At 31.5% G+C, this 25,833-nt stretch overlaps 1 protein-coding gene across 2 annotated transcripts; it reads right to left on the bottom strand.

Annotated features, from left to right (window-relative positions):
- Positions 1–28: 28 nt before the first annotated feature.
- LOC114945222 (uncharacterized) lies at positions 29–25,332 on the bottom strand. Of its 2 annotated transcripts, none has more exons than XM_029321336.2 (10): positions 25,228–25,332; positions 20,268–20,360; positions 10,830–11,012; positions 10,019–10,363; positions 9,508–9,824; positions 4,708–8,689; positions 4,028–4,291; positions 2,107–2,285; positions 1,705–1,885; positions 29–1,328 (listed from the first exon to the last, which is right to left on the bottom strand). In XM_029321336.2, the coding sequence occupies exons 2-10, from the start codon at positions 20,307–20,309 to the stop codon at positions 1,053–1,055; spliced, it is 5,769 nt and encodes a 1,922-aa protein (XP_029177169.2). In that variant the 5' UTR covers positions 20,310–20,360; positions 25,228–25,332; the 3' UTR covers positions 29–1,052. The 2 variants fall into 2 exon arrangements, with proteins under 2 accessions (XP_029177169.2, XP_029177171.2); XM_029321338.2 differs by lacking the exon at positions 25,228–25,332 and adding an exon at positions 22,748–22,827.
- Between the last annotated feature and the right edge of the window lie 501 nt (positions 25,333–25,833).

Here is a 25,833-nt window from a genome sequence, read left to right as displayed (position 1 = left end):
GTAAAATAAAATCAATTTAATTATTCCATTTGTGCCATATAACATATTTATTTCATGTATACATATTAGCGTACTTTTACATCTGTTTTATATCTATACGATATATATTTTTTGCGATTAAAAAATGCATGTAATTCTAGTAGTCTATGTCAATGTAAGTAGAAAACTTTTAACGCCATATAATAAAATGTTGATAAAAAATTTATTAACAGTTATTCAAAACTGCGCAATTGGATGATAACTTTACAAATAAAAAGCAATATTAATTAGCAGAGAGGCATTTTTATTGACTTTACAACTATTGAAATTAATTGTTATCAGTAACACTAAAATTTTAGACTCTAAAATTTTGCAATTAGACATACTGCCTAATCCATATAGATAACTTTTATTATTAATAATTTAATTTTTGCCATTTTATACAAGTATTTAATTTATAAAATTTATATCACTGTAGCAAAATGCAAACGCTTTAATTGAAGAACTTACTTCCAAATTGTGATCTTATATTTATATCTTTAAATAAAAATAGATAATTATACGCATTATAAAAAACTTATAAATATATAATTTTTATGTATTACAAATGATGATATATTTAAGACAATTTGGAAATACTCTCCAATTTCAACAGTCAATTGAACCATCTTTTAAATCACATTTGAGTATCGACCTGTATTGAACGAAAATTTCTAAATCGAATAAATCGCGTTCTGACGCAAGAAAATATATGCGTGCACTGAAAAAAAAATGTTAACTTGACTAAACCTTTCAACTAAATATTATTTTATTAATTGAACATATAAAAATATTTAAATTAAATGTAACCTATTAAATCTAACAAAACGTATATTTGATTTAAATACTAATATATGTTCAATTAACAAAATAGTAATTTAGTTGAAAGGTTTAGTTAACAAATTTTTTTTTCAGTGTGTAAATCCACGAAGAGGGGAGAAATAGTGTACCTAGACAGTGACTATGATTAATTTATTAGAAAGCACAAAATTGATTCGCGTAGGATTTAGGCTGGGAAGATCATTGTAATCTTGCTAGCGTCTCGGTTTTGACGCTCGTAAGTGCGCTGGTTTATTATGAAGCATAGTTTCGCATTTGGGAATGTGTCGTTCTGCTGCAGCCTGATTAAACTTTCTGTTGCAGTGCGGACATTGGATGTAATCGCTGGTATCGCTGGGTGGAGGTGGTGGAAAGTCGCTTGAGTTTCCACCTGCTGCCACATGTGCTTGAAATTGCTTAGCGGAACGAATCGTGTTGATGAAATCCTCGTGTTTGCGCCGCCAATCGGATTTCACCTGTGGTTTCTTCGTCTGGAACAACGTGAGTACATGATCATTGTTTTTTTTTTTTCGTTTTTGATACCTCCAGCCTTTGATATACCTTTGACGCAAAGCGTCAATTATGACGATTTGTCTAACGCTTATTTTATGCGTCAATATTTAGAAATATTTTTTATCGAATTCAATAAAATTTTATTTATAAACTCTTATTAATTTTTGATGATATTTATTGACTGAGATAAAAGATTAATGCGACGCATTGATCACTATAGTTTAAAATTTTAAAGAATCGATACATCGTTCTCTTTGCTTATATCGATTATCAAATGATTCAAAATGTCAATAAAATTAGGAATTGAAAAAAATGGTAAGATATGAAATGAAAATCTATGAATAAAAAACTTACCTCTTGTTTCTTAATTCCTTTCTTGGCAAAAGGTTCGAGTTCAGTTCCTTTGATTCGGGATGTCATTGCATCAAACTTCTTCCTCTTCATATTCGCTACTTTCACACAGATTTTTTCATGGTAGCCGATTCGATCATCAGCGAAAGTACGTCCACATGTTTTACAAGCTACCAAATTATCACTGTAATGATGCATACATATATAAATATATTTTTATTAGAAAATATGTATAAAATTCTGAACGAGAATTAAAATTTTTTTTCTAACATCTTGATTTATGCATGCGCTCGCGCATATAGTAATTTATTATGAAATTTATGCACGTACAATAAATTAATCTGCGGAGATATTCTTTAGCTTTCTTTTATTATATATATATATATATATATTTTGAAGACTTACGCGGAATTTCCGTTAGATCTTGCTGATCCTCTGGCTTGCGGTCCACCGGAAGTGGGTGCCTTAGCTCTTGTTGTCATTTTACTTTTCGAGCTAGAAACTTGACCATGAGTTAAGCTAGCACTGGAATTTGATGACACCGACGAGCTTGGTCGATCTGTGCTGGAAACTGTTTGTTGCTTCTAGATAAAGAAATAAATTACGAATATAAATTAAATACACAGATAAATGCATACAATTATATTTCTATAAATTATGTTTGCACTTAAATGCATTTTTTATTCATAAATTTCTAAAAATTTTTTGACGATGAAATAAAAATTTGGATTACTAAGGTTATCAGGTATAATTGTACTTTGTATAACGTAATTTATAAGCTGTCTTCATCAATTCTCTTTCGAAGTAATGCTGTAACTAACATTGGGATTTTTTCAATTTTTATTTTGACAGATTATATTTCCAAATTGATTCTGATTGCAATTGTTTGCGAAATAAATTACACGGCCGTGAAAAGACTGTAGCAATATAATTCAGTTTTACGTCAAATACCTGGCTGGCATTCACTGCTGATTGATTTTTTGTACATGCACAATACGACTTTCAATTTGGAAATGGGGCGGAAAATCCATGCACGATTAACTGCCTGGTCGGGTTGGCGTCACGAGAGGCGACATTTTATTTTGACGCTACGTTTCAGAGAGCATTACTCTTGCACTGTCTTTTTTCATCGCCGACCCGTCACGATTTGATCGAATAAATACGGATTTATTTCGACTTCGAAACGACAATAATGTCGAAACGAACTGCACGTTAGTAATAAAATTGCGGCATTTAATCCATTCAATCTTTAGCAATAAATTGACTAACAAATTGTGTAATAATATTATTGTCACAGATACTTATGAATCTTTAACTTTAGTAATTTTATATTTTATTCTTCATTAAAAACTGAGAAATACAAAAATATAGCAAAACTATTAACGAGGGATTATAGAAAAACATTTAATATTCTTATTTCATATTATATAAAATATTTTAAGATAATTAAATTTCTAACTATTAATAAAGTATAATTATTTTTAATTTTCTCGCAATATCACACAAAAAAAGAATTAATTTTTTCTTAAAACAAAATTCTTATTTACATACTTTCTTAGCCAATTTAAATTATCTTTATATAACTGCAAAAGTAATTAATTATAGTACCATCTATATCTATAGCACTATTTGTGCTTATATTTAATATTTAAAGTATCTACAATTAAACGATTTTATTGCGTCGAACTACAAAACAAATGTTTTAAAATAAATTTTATGATGAAAGAACGTGGTTATATCACGGCTATCGTGGTTATTATATATTGCAGTTATTATCGTGGCTATTTCACGATTTCGAATATCAAGTATTCAGTAAATCAAAAGTGTTCTAAAACTATTATTAGATGTCCTTGTTATATTACATATTTTCTAAATGTTTCGATATTTATTTTTTCTCTAAATGTCGAGTAAGATATTTTAATACGATAAAATATATAAAATTCTTTTGACAAATTGAACTTTAATATAATACTAGCATAGGCAGCAAAATAATTTTTCTATTAATTTTACACAAAAGTGGACTTTAATAAAACTTTAGTTTGTACTTGTAAATATGTAATGTTGATAATTAAGAAATGAATGACTTTAAAAAGTAATTATTTTAGAGGATAGATAAATTTAGTATTATTTTCCAAGAGATTGAATTTTTAATTTGATTTATAAGTAATCCATGTTATATATAATATTGCACTCTTAGCGATTAATTTTAAATAATATCACAAAAAGATCTTTATATTATTCATTCTTTTCCATTCAATAAAAAAGAACTTGAAATAATGATGTGATCATATTAAACTATTTTTAATAAAATTAAAATCGGTCTTACATTGTTATAAGACTTCTTCGTTGACGACTTTTTCGTCGACCCTGCGTCACCTTCTGTGGATTGATTATCAAAGTCGACTATAAAAGCATCGGGCTTCTTTGTCGTAGATTCGTGTAGCGAACCGTTTTGGAGAGCGACACCATCTGTTGTGTCACCAACTCCGATTGTAGTAGTTTTACTTCCGATCGAATCTGCACCTTTCGCGATCGTTGATTTTCTCGAAAGTTTTGCTTCTTGATTTTTCGACTCTATCGTAGAGGCATACTGGCGAAATCATTTATGATGTTATTTGTGAAAAGATTTATAAATTACATTGAATTTAATATTTCATGAGATTTCAATATTTTTATTTTTTAAATGTATTTTAATAATATATTTATCTATATGTTTATCTACATATCTATATATAGATAAGATAAATATAAATATATATATATATATAGAGAGAGAGAGAGAGATTATATATTTATTTATATATCTGTATAACAATATAACAATCTAATAAAATTAGATTATCCTGTCGGATAATCAGCTTTTTGCTGCGATAAAGAGATAGGAAAAAATAGTCCCTCTACATATATATACAATAAAAATATAAAATAAAAAATTTTCAAAAATATTTGTATTATTACAGAAAGCAATTCTGCTTTAAAAATATCCAATTTTTCAATTATACTTACTTTCGAAGCAATATCGGGACTTTTGGAAGGAGATGAAGGTGCGCTTTCTCTTGTCGCTCGCGTGTTCGTTTCGTGATGCTTTCTCGTAGCTGAATCGGGACTCGGGCTTTTCGTGATCCTGGATACACAGGATTTAGCTTTAGTCAATCTCGCCGGATCGCCTCTGAGAAATACGTTTTTCGCTGCATCGGTCGCAGAGATCGATCTTCTCGCGTCGACATGCTGTCGCGAAACCGAATGCCGATTTGCAATTGCTGAGCTCGACTCTTTTGCAGTGATTAGTTTATTTGGTTCGCTATCGATTGATTTGCGAATATCCTCGATAGATCGTAATGCTTTCACGGAAGACATTGGCGTTTCTTGCAATCTTTTCCATTCTTTTGTGTCCTTACAATTGAGATTCTCGGAAGATCTTACCTTTGAAACCGATTTGTCCTTATCAAATCTAAAACTTACGGAAGAATAATTTTCTTTCTTACGCGCTTTTGCATAATTCGATTTTTGAGTCTCTTTTTCTGAATCAGATTCGAATAACCGCCGTTTACACGTTGGAGATCGAGTTTGCGTCGATCTCTGCTTGTTTTGGATCGAGTTTCCAATTCTTTTTTTGGAGGAACAAATTTCCTTGCCAAGAATTTTTAAATCGCTTTTACGTGGAAAATTTTTAACTTTCAGATTTTTGTTGACCGAAGATTTTGGAGTCGATTTTGAAACTGTATTATTTGTTATTTCAGAAGTAGTTAACGTTGATCCTCCTGAAGTGACTGTCTGCTTAACAGAACTTTTTGTTTGCACATCCATCATCTGTAGAGAAATCTCGGGAGATACGCGGAAACTCGTCGGGCCTGAATGTTCAAATTCTGCGCCGATGGAATCAAATCTTTTTAATGCCGACTCTACAGAGCTCATTCTTTCGAAATCTTTTTCGGATTTATTCTCTTGTCGCGTTTGTATTTTTGAAAATTTCCCCGCAGTGTCTTCCGACTCCTCAATCTTATGTTTTACATTTGTTTTATTAAATAAGTTCGCCGATTTTTTCGCAATTGGCGCATTTCTGTCTTTGATGGTGTTTGTGGAAAATTTGGACGTTAAATTTCGATTCATTTTGGATGCGACTCTCTGAGATGGCAAAATTTTTGAGGTGTCAGCACTCCGAAAACTTTTTGCAGTTTCTCTTAAAGGCGAGACTCGCGGTGAAATGTTAGACTTTGCATCGTGTCGTCTATCACCATCTTTTTTTTTCTTTGAAATATTCAATGTCGTCGACATCCGCGTTCCTCGAATGGTGATATCTTTATCTGTTTGATCAGTGGAGTTTGGGCGTGTAATTTTGCGATAATCCTTAATCTTCTTATTCAGAGCCGTTTCAACTATCGTTTGATATTTTACGTCGATCCCATCTACTGCATTTTCAGTCTTGTTTTCTGTTCTTTTTTGATTATATTCATCAGACACGGATAGATTTTTTTCCTTTAAAGTATCTTGCACTATTCGAGTGGATAAGCTTTGCAGTCGATCGAATTCTGTTCGCGTTTCTCCACTTCTTTCCTCAGGGTCGCGTAAACGCGAAACTACATCATCGGAATATTTTCTTTTCCTAAAAGAATCAGGAGACATTGCTTTCGAAATGCGACTTTCCGTAGATCGATCTCGTGTCTGTTTTGGAGATCGAGGAATCGTATACTGTCGATCTTCGTGTTTCCTGGATCGAAATGTAGAAAGTTCAGCTTGATTTTTTACGCATTTATGTGTTTGAAATGTATTAACTTTACATACTCGATTTTCATCTTCCTTGGCACGAGTTATGACACGTTGAGAAGTTTCGCTTACAGGATTACAACCGAGCTTATTCAGACTGATTGCGCTTTCCTTGCTATCTCGATACGTTCGATAATCTTTGGACCCTTTGCTTCTTTTGAAAGAATCTTCCTTCGATTTGAAGACATTTGATTTTAAAATAGATGCTTTCTGCTTGTGCACTTTGCGAACGGGATAAGTAACCGAGGATTTGAATTTTCTTTTATCGTTCAATGATTTTGTATACGTTCCATCAATTTGTCGCCTCGATATTGGAGTCTCCGCCTTTCGTAACTTATTGTCGCGTTCAAGACGATGATCAGTCATAATGATTTCTTGAACCTCCGTATCGACTTCTATTGGAGTGATACTTTTGCGAGGCGATTCCGGTGTAGCCCTCCTTCTACTTTCGAAAGATCGAAAGAGAGGCGAACTTGCTTTCTGGAAAGGTGACGAAGATATTTTATATCGATTCCTCGATTGATCATTTTTCGCAATCGAAGCATTTATATTTTTAATATTTCGTTTAAAAGGCGATTGGCAAACTTTGCTTCGTTGTTTTCCATTTTGAGATTTCATAAATTTACGAACGAGTCCTGCTGATTGGAAAATATTGTCAAATTCCATGCCATATTTCAGACTTGCGATCGAACTGGTCGATGTTGCAGAGATTTCCGAAATTTTCGATGACCTGCGAGAATCTGTTTTCTTTATTTCGTGTTTGATAATCGAAGGACTCCGTCTATCTTGTAAAGAATTAATTTTATCAATTGATAGTAAAGGTTTTATGGATTGTTTATAAGAAATATCTGGAGTATAATTACGCTGTTTTAATATATTTTTAGTGGAATCCGTCGAGCTCGATCTTGGTTTAATTAACATTGTTGTAGCAGATTTTTCAGATTCTTTGCAGAAAAATTGCGGACTTGCACTTCGCTTTGTTATTATTCCTCGATCATGTGATGGCGATCGAGAATAATCAGCAAGGCTATCAATGCTCATAGTTGTGCCAGATCGTTCGGATTCTTTGCAAAAGAATCGCGGACTGGTACTTTGTTTTTTAAATATTTTTTTTTCATAGAATGGCGATTTAGAAGATATTTTTCCATCGAGATTTTTATCTAAAATTCGAAATTTTTTATCAAAATCGGTCGTATCTCGTTTTGTTAATATTTCCTTATTCCATTCTGGCGATTTAGATCTTATAGTTTCTCGATCAGTACTCATAGATGTTTCGGAGCGTTTAAATTCACGACGCAGATATTGTGGACTCGTACTTTGTCTTGAAACAATTTCTCTGTTCCATATTGGTGATTTAGATTTATTTGTTGTATGAGATTGCTCAGATTCGCTGAGAAAAAAATACGGACTTTTATTTCGTTTGATTTCTTGATAAAACAACGGTGATTCTGGAGACGAATCAGATCTTCGTCCAATGCTCATTGTTGTTCCAGATCGTTCGGATTCTCTACAAAAGAATTGTGGACTGGTGTTTCGCTTTTTTAATATTTCCCTTTCAAATGATGGCGATTTAAACGAAGTTTTTCGATCGAGATTTGTTCGAATTTTTTTATCGAAATCAATCGTATTGCGCTCTTTTAATATTTCTCGATCTATGGTTTCACGATCAGAACTCAAAGCTGTTTCAGGTCGTTTAGATTCACGATAAAGATATCGTGGACTCGTGTTTAATGAAATCGGTGATTTAGATTCACTTCTTGTACGAGATTGTTCAGATCCACTGAAGAAAAATTGTGGACTTTTTCTTTGTTTATTTATTTCTTGATAAAATAATGGTGATGCTGACGAATCAGATTTTCGATCAATGCTCATAGTTGTGGCGGATTGTTTAGATTCTCTACAAAAGAATTGCGGTCTTGTGCTACGTCTTGTAAATATTTTTCCGTCAGCCGTTAGCGATTTAAAGCCATTTAAAGCTTTTCTGGGATAAATCTTCAAACTGTTTTCTGCTTTTATAGGTTTTTGGAAAAAGCTTTGCGGACTGTCGCGTCGGTTAAACGTTTCGGTATCCAATTTTTCTCTTCTCTTACTTATTTTATCGACTACGCGAGTTTCAGCTGGCAGAAAATTTTTCACATTTTCAAGAAGCCTTTGACTGCGATCTGAAATCCGACTACTTCCGCTCCTTGTGTCGGTCGGGGAAGTTCCGACGATCTCACTCCGTCTGAGAACGCATAGTCGAGAAAGCAAATGTAGAACGATTTCTGAAGGAAGATCACACTAAAAAATGCGTGCTTTTTCTTACAGCGGTCGACCTTATTTCGGTTCAGCGCCCAAGCTGATTAGCGCTAGCTGCTTTTGTGATAGACGTCCCGCTAGTTATTTTTTCTCGCAACCCGAAATGTTAAATCTGTTTCGTGTAAATTGGCGGTTAAATGAATACGAATACGTGAGATACGAAAAGATAATTAAGCTTGTGAAATCATTTTACACCTGTAACTTCGAACTGGAGCAGAAGAATTAATTTTCGTCTGAATATTCATCCATTTAATATTCATGACACTGCGTGAATTAGTTATCCACCGTTTATTTTTAATATTCGTTCTAGTTTACGATGAGGTGGAGGTTAGATAAACATATATTAGAGGATGTGGTATTATTCTTCCTCAGATATATATATATTTTAATATTTTTCCTCGCGAATTTCTTACGATGCACATTGTTAGTGCATATATTTATTATATACATATATATATATTATATCTGTAATAGTCGAGGCTAGCAATTGCAACTACGTGGCGTATAAAATTAATTCTGGCAAGCAGCGGCGAGTTTTGTTAGCGATTGTCGATGATTAAAATTCACAATGATTTGCATGCATATATACATGATAAATTTAATTTTCAATCGCGACAGAGTATTCTCTATATAAAATTCAATGGATTTATTACACTTTGTAACGTATTGTTTTTTATAGGCTACTTTTATCTATACAATAATTTAAATTACAAATTACAAACGATAATATTAAAAAAAATTTACCTGGAGTTCGATTTTGCTGGAATCGTTTGTTCCAATCGCTTTTTTATCACGCCGTTCGAAGTTAATTGTTTCGGCATGTTGCTCCTCTTCGCGTTCGTATTCTTAAATCGCTCGAGTCGCGCTTCCGCTTGAGTTAATTTTTTCGTGACGTTTCTCTTTGGAAGCTTATCGGGTACATCCGTGAGGTATTCCGGGAATTCCTCGTTTTCCAAATCGTTCCTCACGTGATGTTTTAGACTCTCATCGAATCCCATTAAATGGATCTTTGCCATCATGCGATTTCTCTCCAACGTTTCCTGATCTAATGCTTCTTCTTGCTGCGCGTTAATAAATAATAGAATAAGTTACTAAATATATATTTGCAAAATATGCGTGATAAAATAACGACTAAATTACACGTTTCAAGGCAATATTTTTCAGTATTTTAAATAATTTTTGACATATAAATTTCAAATGAGCAACTCAAAAATTGAGAATCAAATAGCACATTAATATCTTACGCGCAACCAACCTCATTATAGTCAGTTTCTTGACGGTAATATCCATTACCGAATGTGGTGACGCGATTCTCCACTCCGAATTCATCCTCATCATCGTGACGACGTACGGATGATTCGCGTATGATATCTTCGTGATACGAAACGACGGGTTTGCCGCCATTAACATTACTGTTGACATCCGCGCGCGTTACGCGTTTCACGGATTGCCGATTCACCATTGAATTGCCGTTCCTTTGCGTCACCAAACCGTTCGTATTCGTTTGCTTCCGTAATTTGTTTTCGAGGGGTTCCAACGGGTAACTCCTGTCGATTCCTTTGACGGTGGTTTGCCGTCTCTCATCGAACATTTGTCTCACCTTATAACGCGCCAAATTATCACAATTATAGCATTCAAAATTTCGAAATGAGTACAATAAAACAAAATCGCAAAATCGCTTTGTATATTTTTTATAATAGAGAATTAAAGTCATTGTTTATCACCTTATAACGCGCGAAATTATAACAATTATTACATTCGAAATTTCAAAATGGATACAATAAAAAATTGCGACTTGTCTATTTTTTATAATAAAGAGTACAATTAAGTAATTGTTTATAATCTTATAACACTCGAAATTTCGAAATACATGCAATAAAAAAAAAATCGCAACTTTATATAATATAATATTCGTCTATTTGTTATAATAAAGAAAAGTCATTGTTTACTTCTTTGGTATTCGCAAATAAATGAGCGCGCGATAAAAATCCCGACTCGAGCTGACACGTGCAAAATTATGATATATACCCGACGTTACTCTCGATTCGTTCCGCGGAATAACTTACCTTACCACCTTGCGAGGTCGAGGTCGTCGTCGTCGTTGTAGTTCTAGAGGAACCGCCGTGATTAGAACTGTTGGAACCCGCGCTACCTCGTTGTACCACCTGATAGGCTCGCTGCTGTTGCTGATCGTACAGTTGCAGCAGCTTCTGCTCCTTCTCCTGGAGTTGCTTCTGCTGGAAGCGGGCCTGCGGATAATTCACTTTGAGTTTCGGCATATCCGCCGGGCAGAAATGCGGACCGACGTCGCGCGGTTATGCACGTCGGCTCGCATGTAAGTGCACGGTATCGCGAATACCTGCGAGTCTCTACGCCGCAGGTTACACGGCAACCGTCTCATCGATTCACCTCTAACCTACATGCGAGGGGGTTAGTAAACTCGTTATGCTAAAGCGGATCGTTCGTCTTTTAACCCTGCGTCGCTCGCGATATTTCAACCCTCTGCGCTCCTTAAAGAGTATCGGTGTCAACTTTCCGACGTTGCATTTATATCATTCAATTTATTCGATTATAGTGGTGTGTCAAAGAAAATTAAATTCTGATTGTATTTTTATCGGAAAAATATTGGCGGAATTTAATACACTGCTATTTGTGTTCTACATCAAGTTTTAGCTGGGTTTTTTTAAATATAAGATAAATAAATAATAAGATAAATTAATATAAAGGACTATTTTTTAAAGATTTAATAATTTTGTTATTTTTTACAATCAAGTTTTATTTTTATTAGTTCTATAGATAATCGAAGTAAGGTTTAAAATTATATATAGTCATTTTGGGAACAAAAATGGAACAAAGATCAATCGCGGTTTAATAATCATTCTGTCCTCCTAATTGCATATCTCTTCGATGATTGCATTGGCAATCAGATGCACCACTAATTGATTCATACCTAATGAATCTGCCATATTGGACACTTTGTCTCCATATTAGATCGGTTAGAAATGCAAACCTGAGATTCAGTGAGAAGGTAATTAATAATGCTAACGCGGAATGCTAATTACATTCATGATTATAAAATAATAGGAAAATATTATAAGAAACTTTTTTAAATTTTAGAAGTTTTATCAATTAATTATATATTATTGCAAGTTATTTCAGAATTACATAGTAAAAGTACTTTTTCAATAAATAAATATATAAGCTAAAGATATTAGCTTTAAATTCTACGCATTATTGTGTTATTGATTAGGGTTATCGTTATTTCTTGACCCAGTAAATGCTCGTAAATGCGTAGTCATTGCATTGGCAAACCCTTGATACACATTTCGCAAGATCCCGGCAATCGATATGCATTATACAAACATGATAGCTACCCCCATTGCGTTCTGGTGAACATGATATTACACTATTTGCTTACGCATCTATTAGTAACTGATTGCCAATTAAGCGTAAAAGAATGCATCCAAAGATAAAAAATAAAGAAGTAAGAAAAATGAAAAATAAATAAAGAGCTGGCTGGTTTTAGTTGGGAATAAATAAATGATTAATAAATAACACGCGAATTCTTCGCATTAAAATTGCGTTAATTCGAGATGTGCGTTAGGAACTCACGCAAGCGATTTCTAAAAAGGAAGAAAAAACGGTCCGAGGGATCGGGTATCGCGTAGGCACACGGACACGAGATTCGAGAAGTCGACGACTCTGACATACTTAACCATATATAGAGGAAGCAACATTCCCGTTTATTCTCGCGCCTGCGGTTTCTCCTTTTCCTCTTCAGAATATTGCCGATAAAACGCGGGCAATGTGTCTTGCGAAAGGCCTAACGTTGGTTCACTTTGACGATTACTTACTTTCATTGTTTCTTTCCCGTCTTTTCATTAAAGCCAGCTTATTAAATGATATTTCTGTTCTCATATAATTTCATATCAACCCATCAATAATCTTTGGCTGCAGTCAAAGCTACACGCTACGAAAGCTTTGAAACATCGTTCTATTTTTAATTTTATTAGAGTAAAGATAGAATGATATTTCGAAGCATTCGTAGCGTAGCTTTGACCTATTTAATTGATTAAATTTTGCAATTATAATACAAGCAATTTTAGTTAAATTACAATTATTTTTGTCTTTCAAGACCTCAATACCTTAAAATCAATATTTTAAATGAACATATTTAATTAACTTTCTAAAATTTATACCATGGTTTCTAAATTATTGAACGAGGAGTCATATTCTTGAGCTGCCCATGATGTTTTCATGTCCATGGAAACTCCACGAGCGCCCAGCTGTTGCGGTCGAATATGCATATTTGTTATTGATTTCTCAATTAATTTTCCGCTTAGAAGTCATTGGGCTGGTGTCTGTGTCCTAAGGAATCCTCGCACAAATTTTCTTACATTGAAGATTTGACTGGTTTATGCAATCACGAATCAGTGATATCTCTGATGTTTTTAGCACTTGCACAGATAATCAGTTTTTGTGTATAAAATTCATAGATTTGTAGAGTTCACTTTTCATATTTTCATGTGACATTATTATTTATGGAGTCCTTTACAAGTTAAACAAATTAGGAAATATATAGTAAATGTAATGTTTCGTGATATTTTCCTGCAGATCTAACACGGAGTTTTTAAAAAAGAATGCGCAAAAGAACTTTAATAAAAAGTTATATGTATAGCCACACGAGAAAAACCTACATTAACAATAGTTAGAGGTCGTGACGCTGTATATCAAGTTTAATCTTTTTTTTTAAACCTTGCGAAAGAAAATACAAGTTTAACAAGCAAATCTAGCATTATTAAAGAGTGCCATATTAAAGTTGCTTATCGAAATTTTAATTAACTAATTTTATTTAACTACCACGATATACTCTTGTCAATGTTATCTTTATAAGTAAATTTTTCATATCAGTATTCGCTGCACTTAATGCATTTTTATTTAATTATTTTGTAAATATTGTGCATATTTAGTTACACCTGCGCGTAATTTATCGAAATTTAATTCTTTAGATAATGACTTGGGATTTATTACTATAACAATACAATTTTTATTGTTTATTTAAATTTGCCAATTAGTAAATACAGCTAGAACAGTTTTGTTAAATCGATATAGTTGCGTTAAAGAGAGCTAAAAACAATTATATAAATTTGAAAAGTTTTATATTTTAGAGCAGATAACACATCTCTTTTTGTGAAACAAACGTCACACCAACAGTTTCATAATTTCCAAAGTTAATTTTATATAAATGTCTGTAATCGAATTAGCACGCATATCGAGAACGATCTAAATCGGCAAAATTGCGTAAATAATTACAAAATATAAATGTTTAGAAATGATCGATTTTCCGTAAAATAATATTAGCCTAAATTTAAATTTAATTTACATATGTTCGCAATCTCGTTAGCAAATATATCGAGAGCAGTTTTTGTTAAATTGATATAGGTGCGATAACAAATAGTTACGATTTTTTAGAGTGTTAATTTAATATTAGAGTAAATAAAACATTTTTTTTCTGAAACAAAATGTCACTGAAACGTTTATATGCATCATTCTCTACGTTAAATTTCAGTCTGATATTCATGCAATTAAATTTGCACATACACGAAACATGACAAAACGCGTCCAATGTCAACATGGTGCGAGAAACGCGTACACATACTACTACAATTTGTATGTGGATGTATAGTTGAATGTTTTCACAGGCGATCGCGTGGTTAATCGCGAAATGATGAATTTCGAAAGTTACGAAATACGATTAGCCGGGGCGAATGATTTAATAATCGGTTAACGCGCACATTGTAGCATCGATAGTACTGCGGCACTGTGAATGTTACCATCACAACTGTGTTGTTACAAACTACAGCGCACTGACATCCTATGGCAGCGCGCATGTCCATCTCAGTTCTACCCTTACAACCACGATGATAGTTATAATGTGGGTTGACAGGCGATCGAAAAGAAATCTATATACATATATGTATAAACACGTGACTTATTTCAAACGGTGATTTGCTCATATATTGATCCGCTTTTTAATAATTTCATATTTTTTTGTTCCTATATTTGCGATCACTATGTAATTCAAGCAATGAATAGGTGAATAGAATTATTAAATACGTTGACGTACAGAGTGAGACGTATAACAAAAATGGTATATATTGTTTCAATATAATATCGAAAAAAATAAGTTTAATAATATAATAATTTTTGTAAAAAAAAACTTCTCCAAAATTCAATAGTTTCTCTAAATCAATCTCTAATTCAATAATTTTCGTAAAAAAGCTGCTCTCTCTAATTCAATTTTAAATATTTTCAAATAATAAAATTTTGATATTTTTGTACTTAAAAAGTAGTTTTAGAAAATAATTTTATTTACATATCACACAATATTGAGATATTGACTTTTAATAATAAAGATAAAAACATTATTTTTATTCTCTTTACTTCACTAAATGTTTTTCCATACATTCTTATTAAAAATAAAAACAAATTTATTTTTGCGATATATCTAAGATGATATATAATAATAAATATATACTAATTATAATACATATATCTTATTTAAAAATATTTTAATATTTGAATTGAAGAACAACTCTCTTTCTGCTTAGACAATTATATTATATTATTAAAGTTATATTTTTTTATTAAAAAGATATTTTAATATATTTTAAAAGAAATATGAGATTTTTCTTTTCTTTAAATACGTTGCATAGTACAGCATTAAAAAATAAATTCTACGACATTATAGTCGTTATACCTATAGAGTAATCGCGAGAGTATATCGCTCACAAAGAGTTTGAAACAAACCTACCGCGATGTTACTTGGAAATTTCATCGAAGTGCAAAGTTCAAGGTTGGAAAGAGTAATGGCGGTGATCTTAAGAATTGATATAAACGAGTCGTATGTTTGACAGTTGGTTTAGATCAAGATTTATTACTTCCTTGTCGCTTTCATAGACTTTGTGCGCCAACGCGGAAAATTGGCCGCTTCGACGAGTTAATGTCAATTTGCCTCAATAAGATGAGCTTTATCGTAGCTGCACCTTGGGGTCAGATGTGGTTGTTCATTGCGAGTAGAAATGGGAAATTAAAAAATTTAAAAGAAATGGAAAATTTAAAATTTTAATTTTTATTTATTTTATTTTATTTATATATAAAATGCTTCATATACTTCATTAATTATATGTAAGAGACATTATTTAGAGTTAATTATCAAATTATTTATATATATTATGTATACTTTTATTTTATATAGTAATGTTTCGTGCACTGTGTCAAGAATGGGTTTCCTAACAATAAGAAAAAATCTTGTAATGTTTCTCGAAAAGTAGCTCGTGCCTATCAAATTCACAATAGTTGCATATAAAAAATATTACTGCAATTAAAAAAAAGAAATTACTTCGCTTGTGTAATTTATTTTGATTTCTCAGACTAAATCCTGTTTGCTTTTCGTGTAAAATTTAATTTTTATTGTCAGGAAATGCCACAAGCTTTGCCGCGGAAATTAGTTGTCAATACAACCTATAGGAAAACTTGTAACGAGAAATATAGTTTTTTAAAGGTACAGATGGTGAAACATTTTTCCCATCAATACTGAATATAAATATTTTATATTTATTGTTAGACATTTTATAAAATGTTGGAATATTATTTTTTATTTTATATGTGAAAAGGAATTAACATTTTTTCTTTATCATATTGTCAACATTTAAAAATCATGTGATAATATAGATGATTTCATGATTCCTTTTATCTATACTAATCTCATATTGTAAAGTGTCATTATTTTTATTTTTTTGCAATATTCATTTCTTTAATATGCTTAACATAATATATATTTCCTTTTCTAAATACAATGCAGAATAAAATATCCAAAGTTATCCATTTGTCTTTTATCCGTTTGACTTTGCGTAAGAAAATACGTAATTATTATTTGGAAATTATCTATTTATTCGAAATATCGATCCCACGAATCGCTTACTTTCAAATACTACGTTTAAAAATAAAGCTAAGACAAATTTTAAAATTTATTGTTTGCCATAAGAAAAGGGATAAGGAGAATCGTGGAAATGTTGGACGCAGGTACTTCTTGCGATTACTACGTTCGACAGACCGAAAACCAATCATTTCGCACGACCGACAATGCTCTCGAGGAATCTTGAACTTTGCATTTTATCGAAGACGAATTGAATTTTCACGTGCGACTATGCAAACTTTTTATGCGTGTATTTTATACTTTCGATGAAGCATTTCTTGGAAATGGAATTCAAACTATAAGTTTGATAAATATTTTCTCTGTGAAAAAAAAAAGATCGTACATTACGTGACATCGTGGCGATTTCATTATCATGAAAAGAAATATTTAACAATATTAAAATGTCTATAACGATATTATATATTGATTTCAATTTCTGCTCTGAAATGCATTATTTATCGTAACGAAAGTTAATTAACAAGTAAAACTGAATATTGAAAAAAAAAAAAAAAAAAAATGATGATAACTTGGAGATAGCGAGGACGCAGTCGCATCTCGTTGTCTTCCGTACATCGTGCACGTGTCCCGATAACGAAATCTGCCCATAATTACTTTGCTTAACTGGGCATGCACCTCGCAAAATTACAATTACAAATCGGCGGCAAGCGAAGCTGCACCGTACCTCTCTTCATCAATTATTTATAAGCCAACCGCTACCGTTCCCGCGGTCCTCCTTGCTGCTCCGAATTCGCGTTTTAGATTTATCCGTACGAGCTTCACGTTTCGTGCTGCACGCGTCTTTTTTTTCTCGTGTCGGTGCGTGTTGAATGTGCACGCTCGCGTGAAATACGTGCCCAACATGTAGGATATCAGAAAAATGTGTTTAAATAGATTTCAATCAAAAAATTTTATTTTTAAATTCTCTGGATGTCTCCTGCCAATGAAAATATTCCTCTTTTGTGTAATTTTTTTTCTAAGAAAATCAAGAATTTGTAATGTAAATGATATCCGGTAGTTCTAAAATATTTTGTAGATGTATATCATCTCCTCACATCTAAAAATGACTTATAATTAGCACAAGCGCTACAATTAGCTTTCCACTATAATTATCTTGTCGAATGGAATATCTTTCTAAAAAATGATTTTAATCATTGCTTTATTTAGTTCCAAATTATGTTTGTCAGATTTTTATATTTTTTAAAAATAATGTTAAAAGATCCTAAAATTTGTTCAGTGTATCTGTCAATCTTAAAATATCTATGAAATTTGTTAGCAAGCCGATAAATATAATTGTGTATAATTATGATCGAATCGGATTCCCCGATCGATAATGACGTAATGCATTCGTTCGAGATCTTTTTTTTCGATTCACACCTTCCTCCAATGTTGGAAGGTCAAGCGTGGGCATAGCGAGCTGCGACGTTCGCTCGGTCGTTTGATTCTTTTTATGCGCGTTAGTATACCAAGAGATGCAACGATACGAATCTTATGCGTATAATGTAGTGCGCATTAGTTTCATTTGCATTAATTTTCTCAGATTTTATTGAGAATACATATATCCATTTTCTACCCCCACACGCACAGCAATACCTTATACAAAATTCAAAACAACAATAACTCTTAAGATATGCAATGACGAATCATGAATTAATTATGATTGACAAATCATAAACTGATTTAACATGCGAATGAATTAATTTCAAAGTCGACAATTAACAATTTTTGACCGAAAGTCTTTAATATTGAAACAAATGTCAAAAGGATCGAAAATATCGAAAATATATACAATTATATCGAAAATATACAATAAAATTGTATATCTGATTGTAAAATTGTATATCTACAATTTTCATATACGAGAATATAATTTTAATGAAGATATGCAACTCAATAAAATTTGATAATATTGGAGATATAAAATCTCGATCTTTTTATCTGTTAATTTCAAACAAGTGTGTGCGAAGCAATTCGCTGTATTAAGCATAAAGATAACAAAGTAGAATTAGCTAAATGATCTACTATGACATTTGTTTTCTTTTACGATAAATGAACATATTCATATATAAGTAAATCCTTGTAACAAATAATTAGAAGAAAATTATTCAGTATAATTCAGTGTACCGTTAACGCATACAAAATATTTGCAGAATTGGGATATTTAATTTTATAAACGATAGTAAACAATTTAAAATAAAGATTCGTGTGTGCACGGAGAAAAAATAATATCTAAGAAATCTGTTTGCCGTGTCTCAATGCGAAGGAAATGACGTCACAGTATTATAGTTACGAGTCTCAATAGTTTGTCATGGTTGACAAACCAAGCGTCCACTTTTTTGTCTTCTTCAAGTCTCGCGATTCTTGTCTCGCTCTATAACTTGGAGTTGCGTTCTTCCAAGAAAATTGCCCCTAGAGGTGTGTCGTGTGAGAAGTTAAAGTCAGTTGTGGATAAATGCACTTTCCATGTGAATGTAATTTTCAAAGTAAATTTAGTAAAAATAAAACGCGTAAAAACAAAAAGAATTATATCCATCTAATCTTGCTTATTATATGTATATGCGTGAATTACGTACATTTTTATGTCGAAACAATTGTTCGTCTATCTTTACAGAAAATGTTATAAGTTATGATATTGTCATTGATCCTTACGTATCCAAATATAAAAATGATTGAAACATAAAAATTCGGAAACAAAATTGTGTCAAGATTAATCGTTCTTATTATTTTCGTACGTTGATTTTACATTTGAAATTATATTCATCGGGAAACATATTGTGTAAGAGTAGGCGGAAGAGATGTAACTTTGTCGAAATATCAGCTTGTCGATCGGATTTGGATATATCGATACGTGGGTCGCACGTTGCGCGTGTCTGAACAAGATGCCATATAAGCATTCGTACAATACAGAAACGATACGTGGGCCAAAAGAACGTCAGAGTTGCTTTAAGCGATTTATCAAGTATTATTTCGGAAATACAATCAAGAGAAAGAAAGAGAAAAGAGAGAGGACAGAAAAAGGAAAAAAGAGAAAACCATGGAAACTAACATGCAAACAATCAATATACAATATATTACGTTTTCACGAAAATAATTCTTAATCACGAATGTGTCTCTATTTTATGTAACAGCTTTGTAAATTCATGTAAATAGATTGCGCGCAATTTTTATCTATTTTCATGATTAATATCGAACTGCGTATAAATAAAGCGCGAACGAAATTATATAAGCTTCAAAGTGCATGTAATATAGTGGGCAAAAATTTATTATGTCTCTAACAATAAGTAAAATTTGTTTAAGTTAAACAATTTATAAAGAGAGTAACGATTTTGGTTTGTACTTTATATGTAGGTACATATAATTATATACTTGTATTTCACTCTATTAATTATACACTGAAACGTTTACAAAATTCTATGATAAATATTAAACGTTAAAATAATGCCTTTATTCCCAAATAAAAATTATGAATTTGTTTGCAGATAGAAATTTATCTTTTTTAAATTTTATAAAGGTAGAAAAATTATTTTACCTGTAGCATCTCAAGACGTGACGATGCTTGTGATGCTGCCATATTTCAGCCTATTACTTTGCGATCACTCGTCCAATGGAAGATGTTTTCGTTCTGAAAAATATAATAAAAGTTTTATATATTTTACATATTTCACGTGTAATTTTTAACAATTCGAATTTTTTAACTTAAATTTTAATAAAGAACTTTATATTATCTTTTATTGAGAAAACAATATTGACATGTCAAATTTGATAAATAAATATTAATTTTTTATGTATTATTAATAATATATCTTATGCGATATGGCAATACTAATTTAATTTATCTGAAAACATTAGATTAGAAAACAATATGTAGATTTCACATAAAGAAAATAGAAGAAGAACACATATATATTGCAACAAGTACAACACTATTTGAAAATGAAAAGTTATCAGTTGTGGATATTTCTTATGAAAATTTTTTTTTGTTAAAATATTGCGGTAAGTTTAGAATGTATTCGGAACATTCCAATAAAGGTAGTCGTACTAGCATCATAAAGTATAACGCACTTAGACAAATGTTGCGTATCTGTAATTCGCTACTGGCAGAGTAGTAATATTGCAGATGAAAATAGCTCGGTTCAGCGTGCGCGGGAAACGATGTAGTTCGTCGAGTTCCAAATAATTATACTTAAAATAGAGTTTGTATGCTGTATTATAGCTACAAAGCGAGTGCCTCTATAATACATCATAAAAACTACTGAGTAATCAAATATGAGTTATTTTCTGTTCGAGAATTTTTAATTTATAGCAATTTGACATATTGGATAATGACGTATTGCATATTTCAATGATAAAGAGTATTAATTAGAGATATTGAATAACAGAAAAATATATTGATTTTTTAATACAATTTTTAAGTTACAAAAATGAATTTGTAAGCCATATTATACATCTTTTTGAAGTTGTGCAAAAAGAATGCCAAACTCTTTTTCATAGGTACATGCGATTTTAAAGCAGGCAGATATTAAAGGTTCAATGGCGCGTATTGGCTTTCACTTTTTGTTTCACCTGTCACATTACCAAGTGTAATTCACGAGCGATTCGCAAATGTAATTGTAATGGAACGAATTCGAATTGTACGGGTCGAGCAGCGAGTGAACTCGGCTATTGTTACTCTTTCGAACGATCTACCCTCTATAAAGTCAAGCGCGTTTAAACGTGGGTGGATCAGTAGCGTGGGCGCATTTGATATTACCGCGTTTGATACATTATTACGTTATCGAGTTTAATCGTTTTCATATGTTTCTCATCCAGTAATGGACATATTTTAAATTTATATTATTGAAAATAATTATTTAAATGTGTTTCATTTAAATAAAATATTTATTCGAAAATTCTTTATCCTAAAAATGATAAGTATCGGAATATATGAAAAAATGTACAGGAAATATTTATTTAAAGCTATATTTTAAATTATTAATTAAATCAATTATTTTAAAAAAATTATAGAAATTATAATTTTGAATAATATTTAAAAAATTGATGAATTTGCAATATGTATGTACATATATTGATTATTTAAAAGATTTTTATTTTTTATATTTTCTAAAATATTTTTTTTCTTAGAAAATGTTACATATTAAAAAAAGTGACTAGGAAAATAATCAAACAATATATATTTATACTAAAAGTATAATTATTATTTATTTTAATGTTAAGTTACAAAAAGATTTAATTACATAATAAAACATAAGCAAAACTAGATATAATAAAATAGAATAAGAGAGAAATAAGTAGAATAATTGATAAAAATAATAACGTGATTTATATATTATAATTCGTGCAATCAATATCTTTGATGAGACTCTTTAGGAAAATATTGACATGAGATGATTCGTTGTAATAGTGTTTTTAGGCCAGCAAGCATCGTGACTCACGCGACCCCTGACGTAATCGTGAGACTTTTATGGTTAAGAATGGAGAGACATAGTGGCTCACAACTTATTTGCAATTTTCTCCGAACATAAAGGCACATCTCGTATTATCGTATGCTAAAAATAATTTCAGATTGTTTTATCGGAAATCAATCAATTATTTATAAATTATTTATAAATTATTATAAATTATTATAGTAGGCGAAATATAAATGCATTACACGATACATAATCAGGATATACAGTATACTAAATTAACAATCTATTAATTAGCATAAATCAAGAGTGTCATAAATTAACAATAAGAAACATAAATCGATTATTTGTTTGAAATTTGATTTGTCTTTACTACAAATATCTTTTATAGTTTTATAGTATTTGTAATTAAAAAATAAATCAGTCATTTAAGTTACGACTCAACTAGCAAAATAAATGCAGTTGAACTTAATAAATCTGTCCGAATTTGATGATTATGCACTAGCGAACGAAAATGTCCAGTGGCCCAAGTATAATTTTCACATGCTCTTATTGCATGGATTATTTATAGTTTTACTAAAAACGTACTCTTCGTGAGGATTACCATAAGCTATTCCCATACGTGTATGGTCACTGCGTTCTCTCTCTCTCTCTCTCTCTCTCTCTCTCTCTCTCTCTCTTTTCAGATACACGACTCCATTTCTATAATTAAACTGCGCGCGCGGTCATTTACGATAAAGTTTGCGAAACGACATATCTATGTCAATAAATCGTGTAAAATAATGGACATGGGCAAATAATGTGAAACTTAGTTATGCATCGTATAAAATCGTGCAAGTAAACGTCGTAAAAAAAAAAAAAAGCATAAAGGGCGCATTATTTTTTAAAATAATTATATAGATATGAAACTACCAAATTTTATCGTAAAAAGTAAAAATTAGCAGCCTAATGATATAAAAATTATTATTCGCGCGTGCAAATACGAAAGTCTGAATCGCGTGTGTGCGTGCACAATTAGATTTGTATTCGCACATGGCATGCATATGCTTCATTCGAAGACGAGGAGAAAAGATATGAGCGTTCTTGCAGTTGAATGCGCTTGTGATGCATCAAAACATTAATCCAACATGATGCGTAATGCAATTCGTATTGAATTCCTTACAAGCACGATAGGGTTCTCTTATAAGTTTAATTGGAAGAATATAAATTATCTGAATTTTTATCGAATATTAATTTTGACTCTTTTGCAAATTCAAATAGCACATATATATTACGATCTAATAAGAGTTTTTGTCTTGGATTTAATACAATATTTAATACAATACTAAAAAAAATACATATAGTATAACGTTTATATAGAATTTCAAAATCCGTTGTTATCCTTATTACCATAAAATTTATTTAGTTAAGCTTACGAGTAATTAAATTAAGTTAAATTACAATTCTGCATTGATTAAACGGTAAATGGCATTACACGGTCCAAAACAATATTCAATATAACGCTTTGAGTTAATTATTCTATAATTATTGTTACATAGTGGCTTTTAATAGCGCCTTTGAGAATGAAGGACGATACGAGAGAAAAGCGATGTTTACGATGATTTAACGGGCTGTGCGTAACGGTGCAATTAGATAGTTGCATCTTAAGAACGTTCGTCTGGCCATTCTCTGCTCTCACATTCAATATCTCTCATCTCGACTCGGCCAGACACATGGCAGATGCGATTTCTTTCTTTCTTCGAATAATTGCCAGCAATTATAACGAGTCTAACGTAGAAAATTGAGGTAAAACGCGTGCGGCACCTGAGAATTGTTTGCATTGCTTATTCACGTTTTAACTCGCGCAATTAGAGCGCAATTTAAGCGTGTGACAATAAGTTGCATGATTTTTTCAGACACGAAGAGACGACTTTCTTTCCGTGTGTTTTATATAACGTTATTTTCGATCAGAGATTATAACGATTATCTATCTCAGACTTTTTATAGCCAGAGAAAATATCTTCTAACGAACGTAGTAGATATATGATGCATTAAAGATAATATTAATTGAAATCTATTTAAAAAAGAAATATATATATATATATATATATTTTTTTTTTTTAATTATTGAGAAACAAATTATGTCTTAAAATAACGCTTCATAATATTTTATCGTGTGCATAATGAATATTTGTTCAAATTAACAATTTAATGATGCTTTCACATAGCTCATCAACCACAATTTTAGGAAAAGGATGAACAAGATAATGGCATCATCATTAGTTACGGCGTTAACCACGCTGGGGATAGTTATTATATTTCATAAAAGATGGATGTATTTTGGGTTGGAAGCGAGAACGTTATGACCAACTTTCAACAGCACGATAAATTAATGAGAATTGGAGTGGCATGTAAAATTTGATTTATGTTTCTCCGAAAAACGTTAATGATTCGTGATATAAAGGCGGTTAACTGAAAATTTGTCTGAAAAAATTACATCTGAAAATACGGATGTTTTCTAGAAGCCCCAATATTCTTTTATAAAAAAAGAATCGATTTCAAATCAATTAAAGAACATTCATAAGTTTGAAGTTCTCTAAAATAAACATTAAAGTAAAGAAATTAGATTTTGCATTAAGTAATTTTCAACCTTTCGCATTTTTTTATCCAAATAACATATAACAAAACTCTACGAATTTAGATTTATATTGTCAGATATACTATGTATACATAGTTACTCAATAAACTTCGTATTGTAAAATTTTTTTTATAAAAAAATTGTGTAGAACCTTTCAATATCATAAAAAATGTTTCATAATTCGTATAAAATACCAATTATATTATCAAAGAGAAATGCAAATAATATATTACTGAAAAAATACATATATATTTCAGCAATTGAAAAAACTTTTGGAAATATATTTCATCATTCCATTCGTTAACTTCGCAAGTCACTATATATATTTGTTACATTATTAAAATTGTACAGTAAGACAGAAAGACTACTTGAAACAGCATTCATGATCAAGTAAATGGATAAAATGCCACGACGAGGTTGGAAGGGGATCGCGGCAGCGAAGAGAGAGAAAAAGAGAGTAAACTCACTGTCGTGTCGAGAAAAAGGACTCGGCGAGAGAGGTAGTCACAGATGATCTCCGCAGTCCTTATGCGAGGAGGACCGATGCAGCACTGACAGTTCCGTCGTCCCTCTCTGATTCATTCTACGACTCCCTCTCCGTCTTTTTCCCTCCCGGTCTGGTAAAGAGTAAGAGGACGATGGAGAGTGAACGAGAAGGGTTTATGAACCTGAAAGGGAACCTGGGGGAAGCTAGAGTGTCAGGTGAACGCCTGTATCGTGCTAGAAATATGATGACCTTCGGACAGGTCGCATCGTATGATCACTCCACCGGATATTTTGTATCCTTGGAAACACGTCAAAATTGTGATCAAGTTTTTTTTTCGTAAAAAATGATTTATCGCTATGACAGATCATCCGAAGATGATAAACTGGTCGGTCATGCTTGATAAATTGAAGACTCAAATGTTTTATAGAGTATCGTAAAATAGAATTAATCGGCGAAGAGGCGATAGAAAAGATGATGGTAGGAGAAGAGAATAAATAATGTACTGCAAGTAATGGAAGGGTTTATTAGGGGAATTTAGTCACGCGGAAAAGTTAAAGTTTGTCGAGTCGCATAATCAGTATGCTCA

This window comes from Nylanderia fulva, unplaced genomic scaffold, assembly GCF_048542155.1.
Source record: "Nylanderia fulva isolate GAGA-0341 unplaced genomic scaffold, ASM4854215v1 Scaffold2, whole genome shotgun sequence".
NCBI classification, from domain to species: domain Eukaryota; kingdom Metazoa; phylum Arthropoda; class Insecta; order Hymenoptera; family Formicidae; genus Nylanderia; species Nylanderia fulva.
Note: the sequence above shows the minus strand (reverse complement) of the source record. Positions and strands in the feature narration are given on the sequence as shown.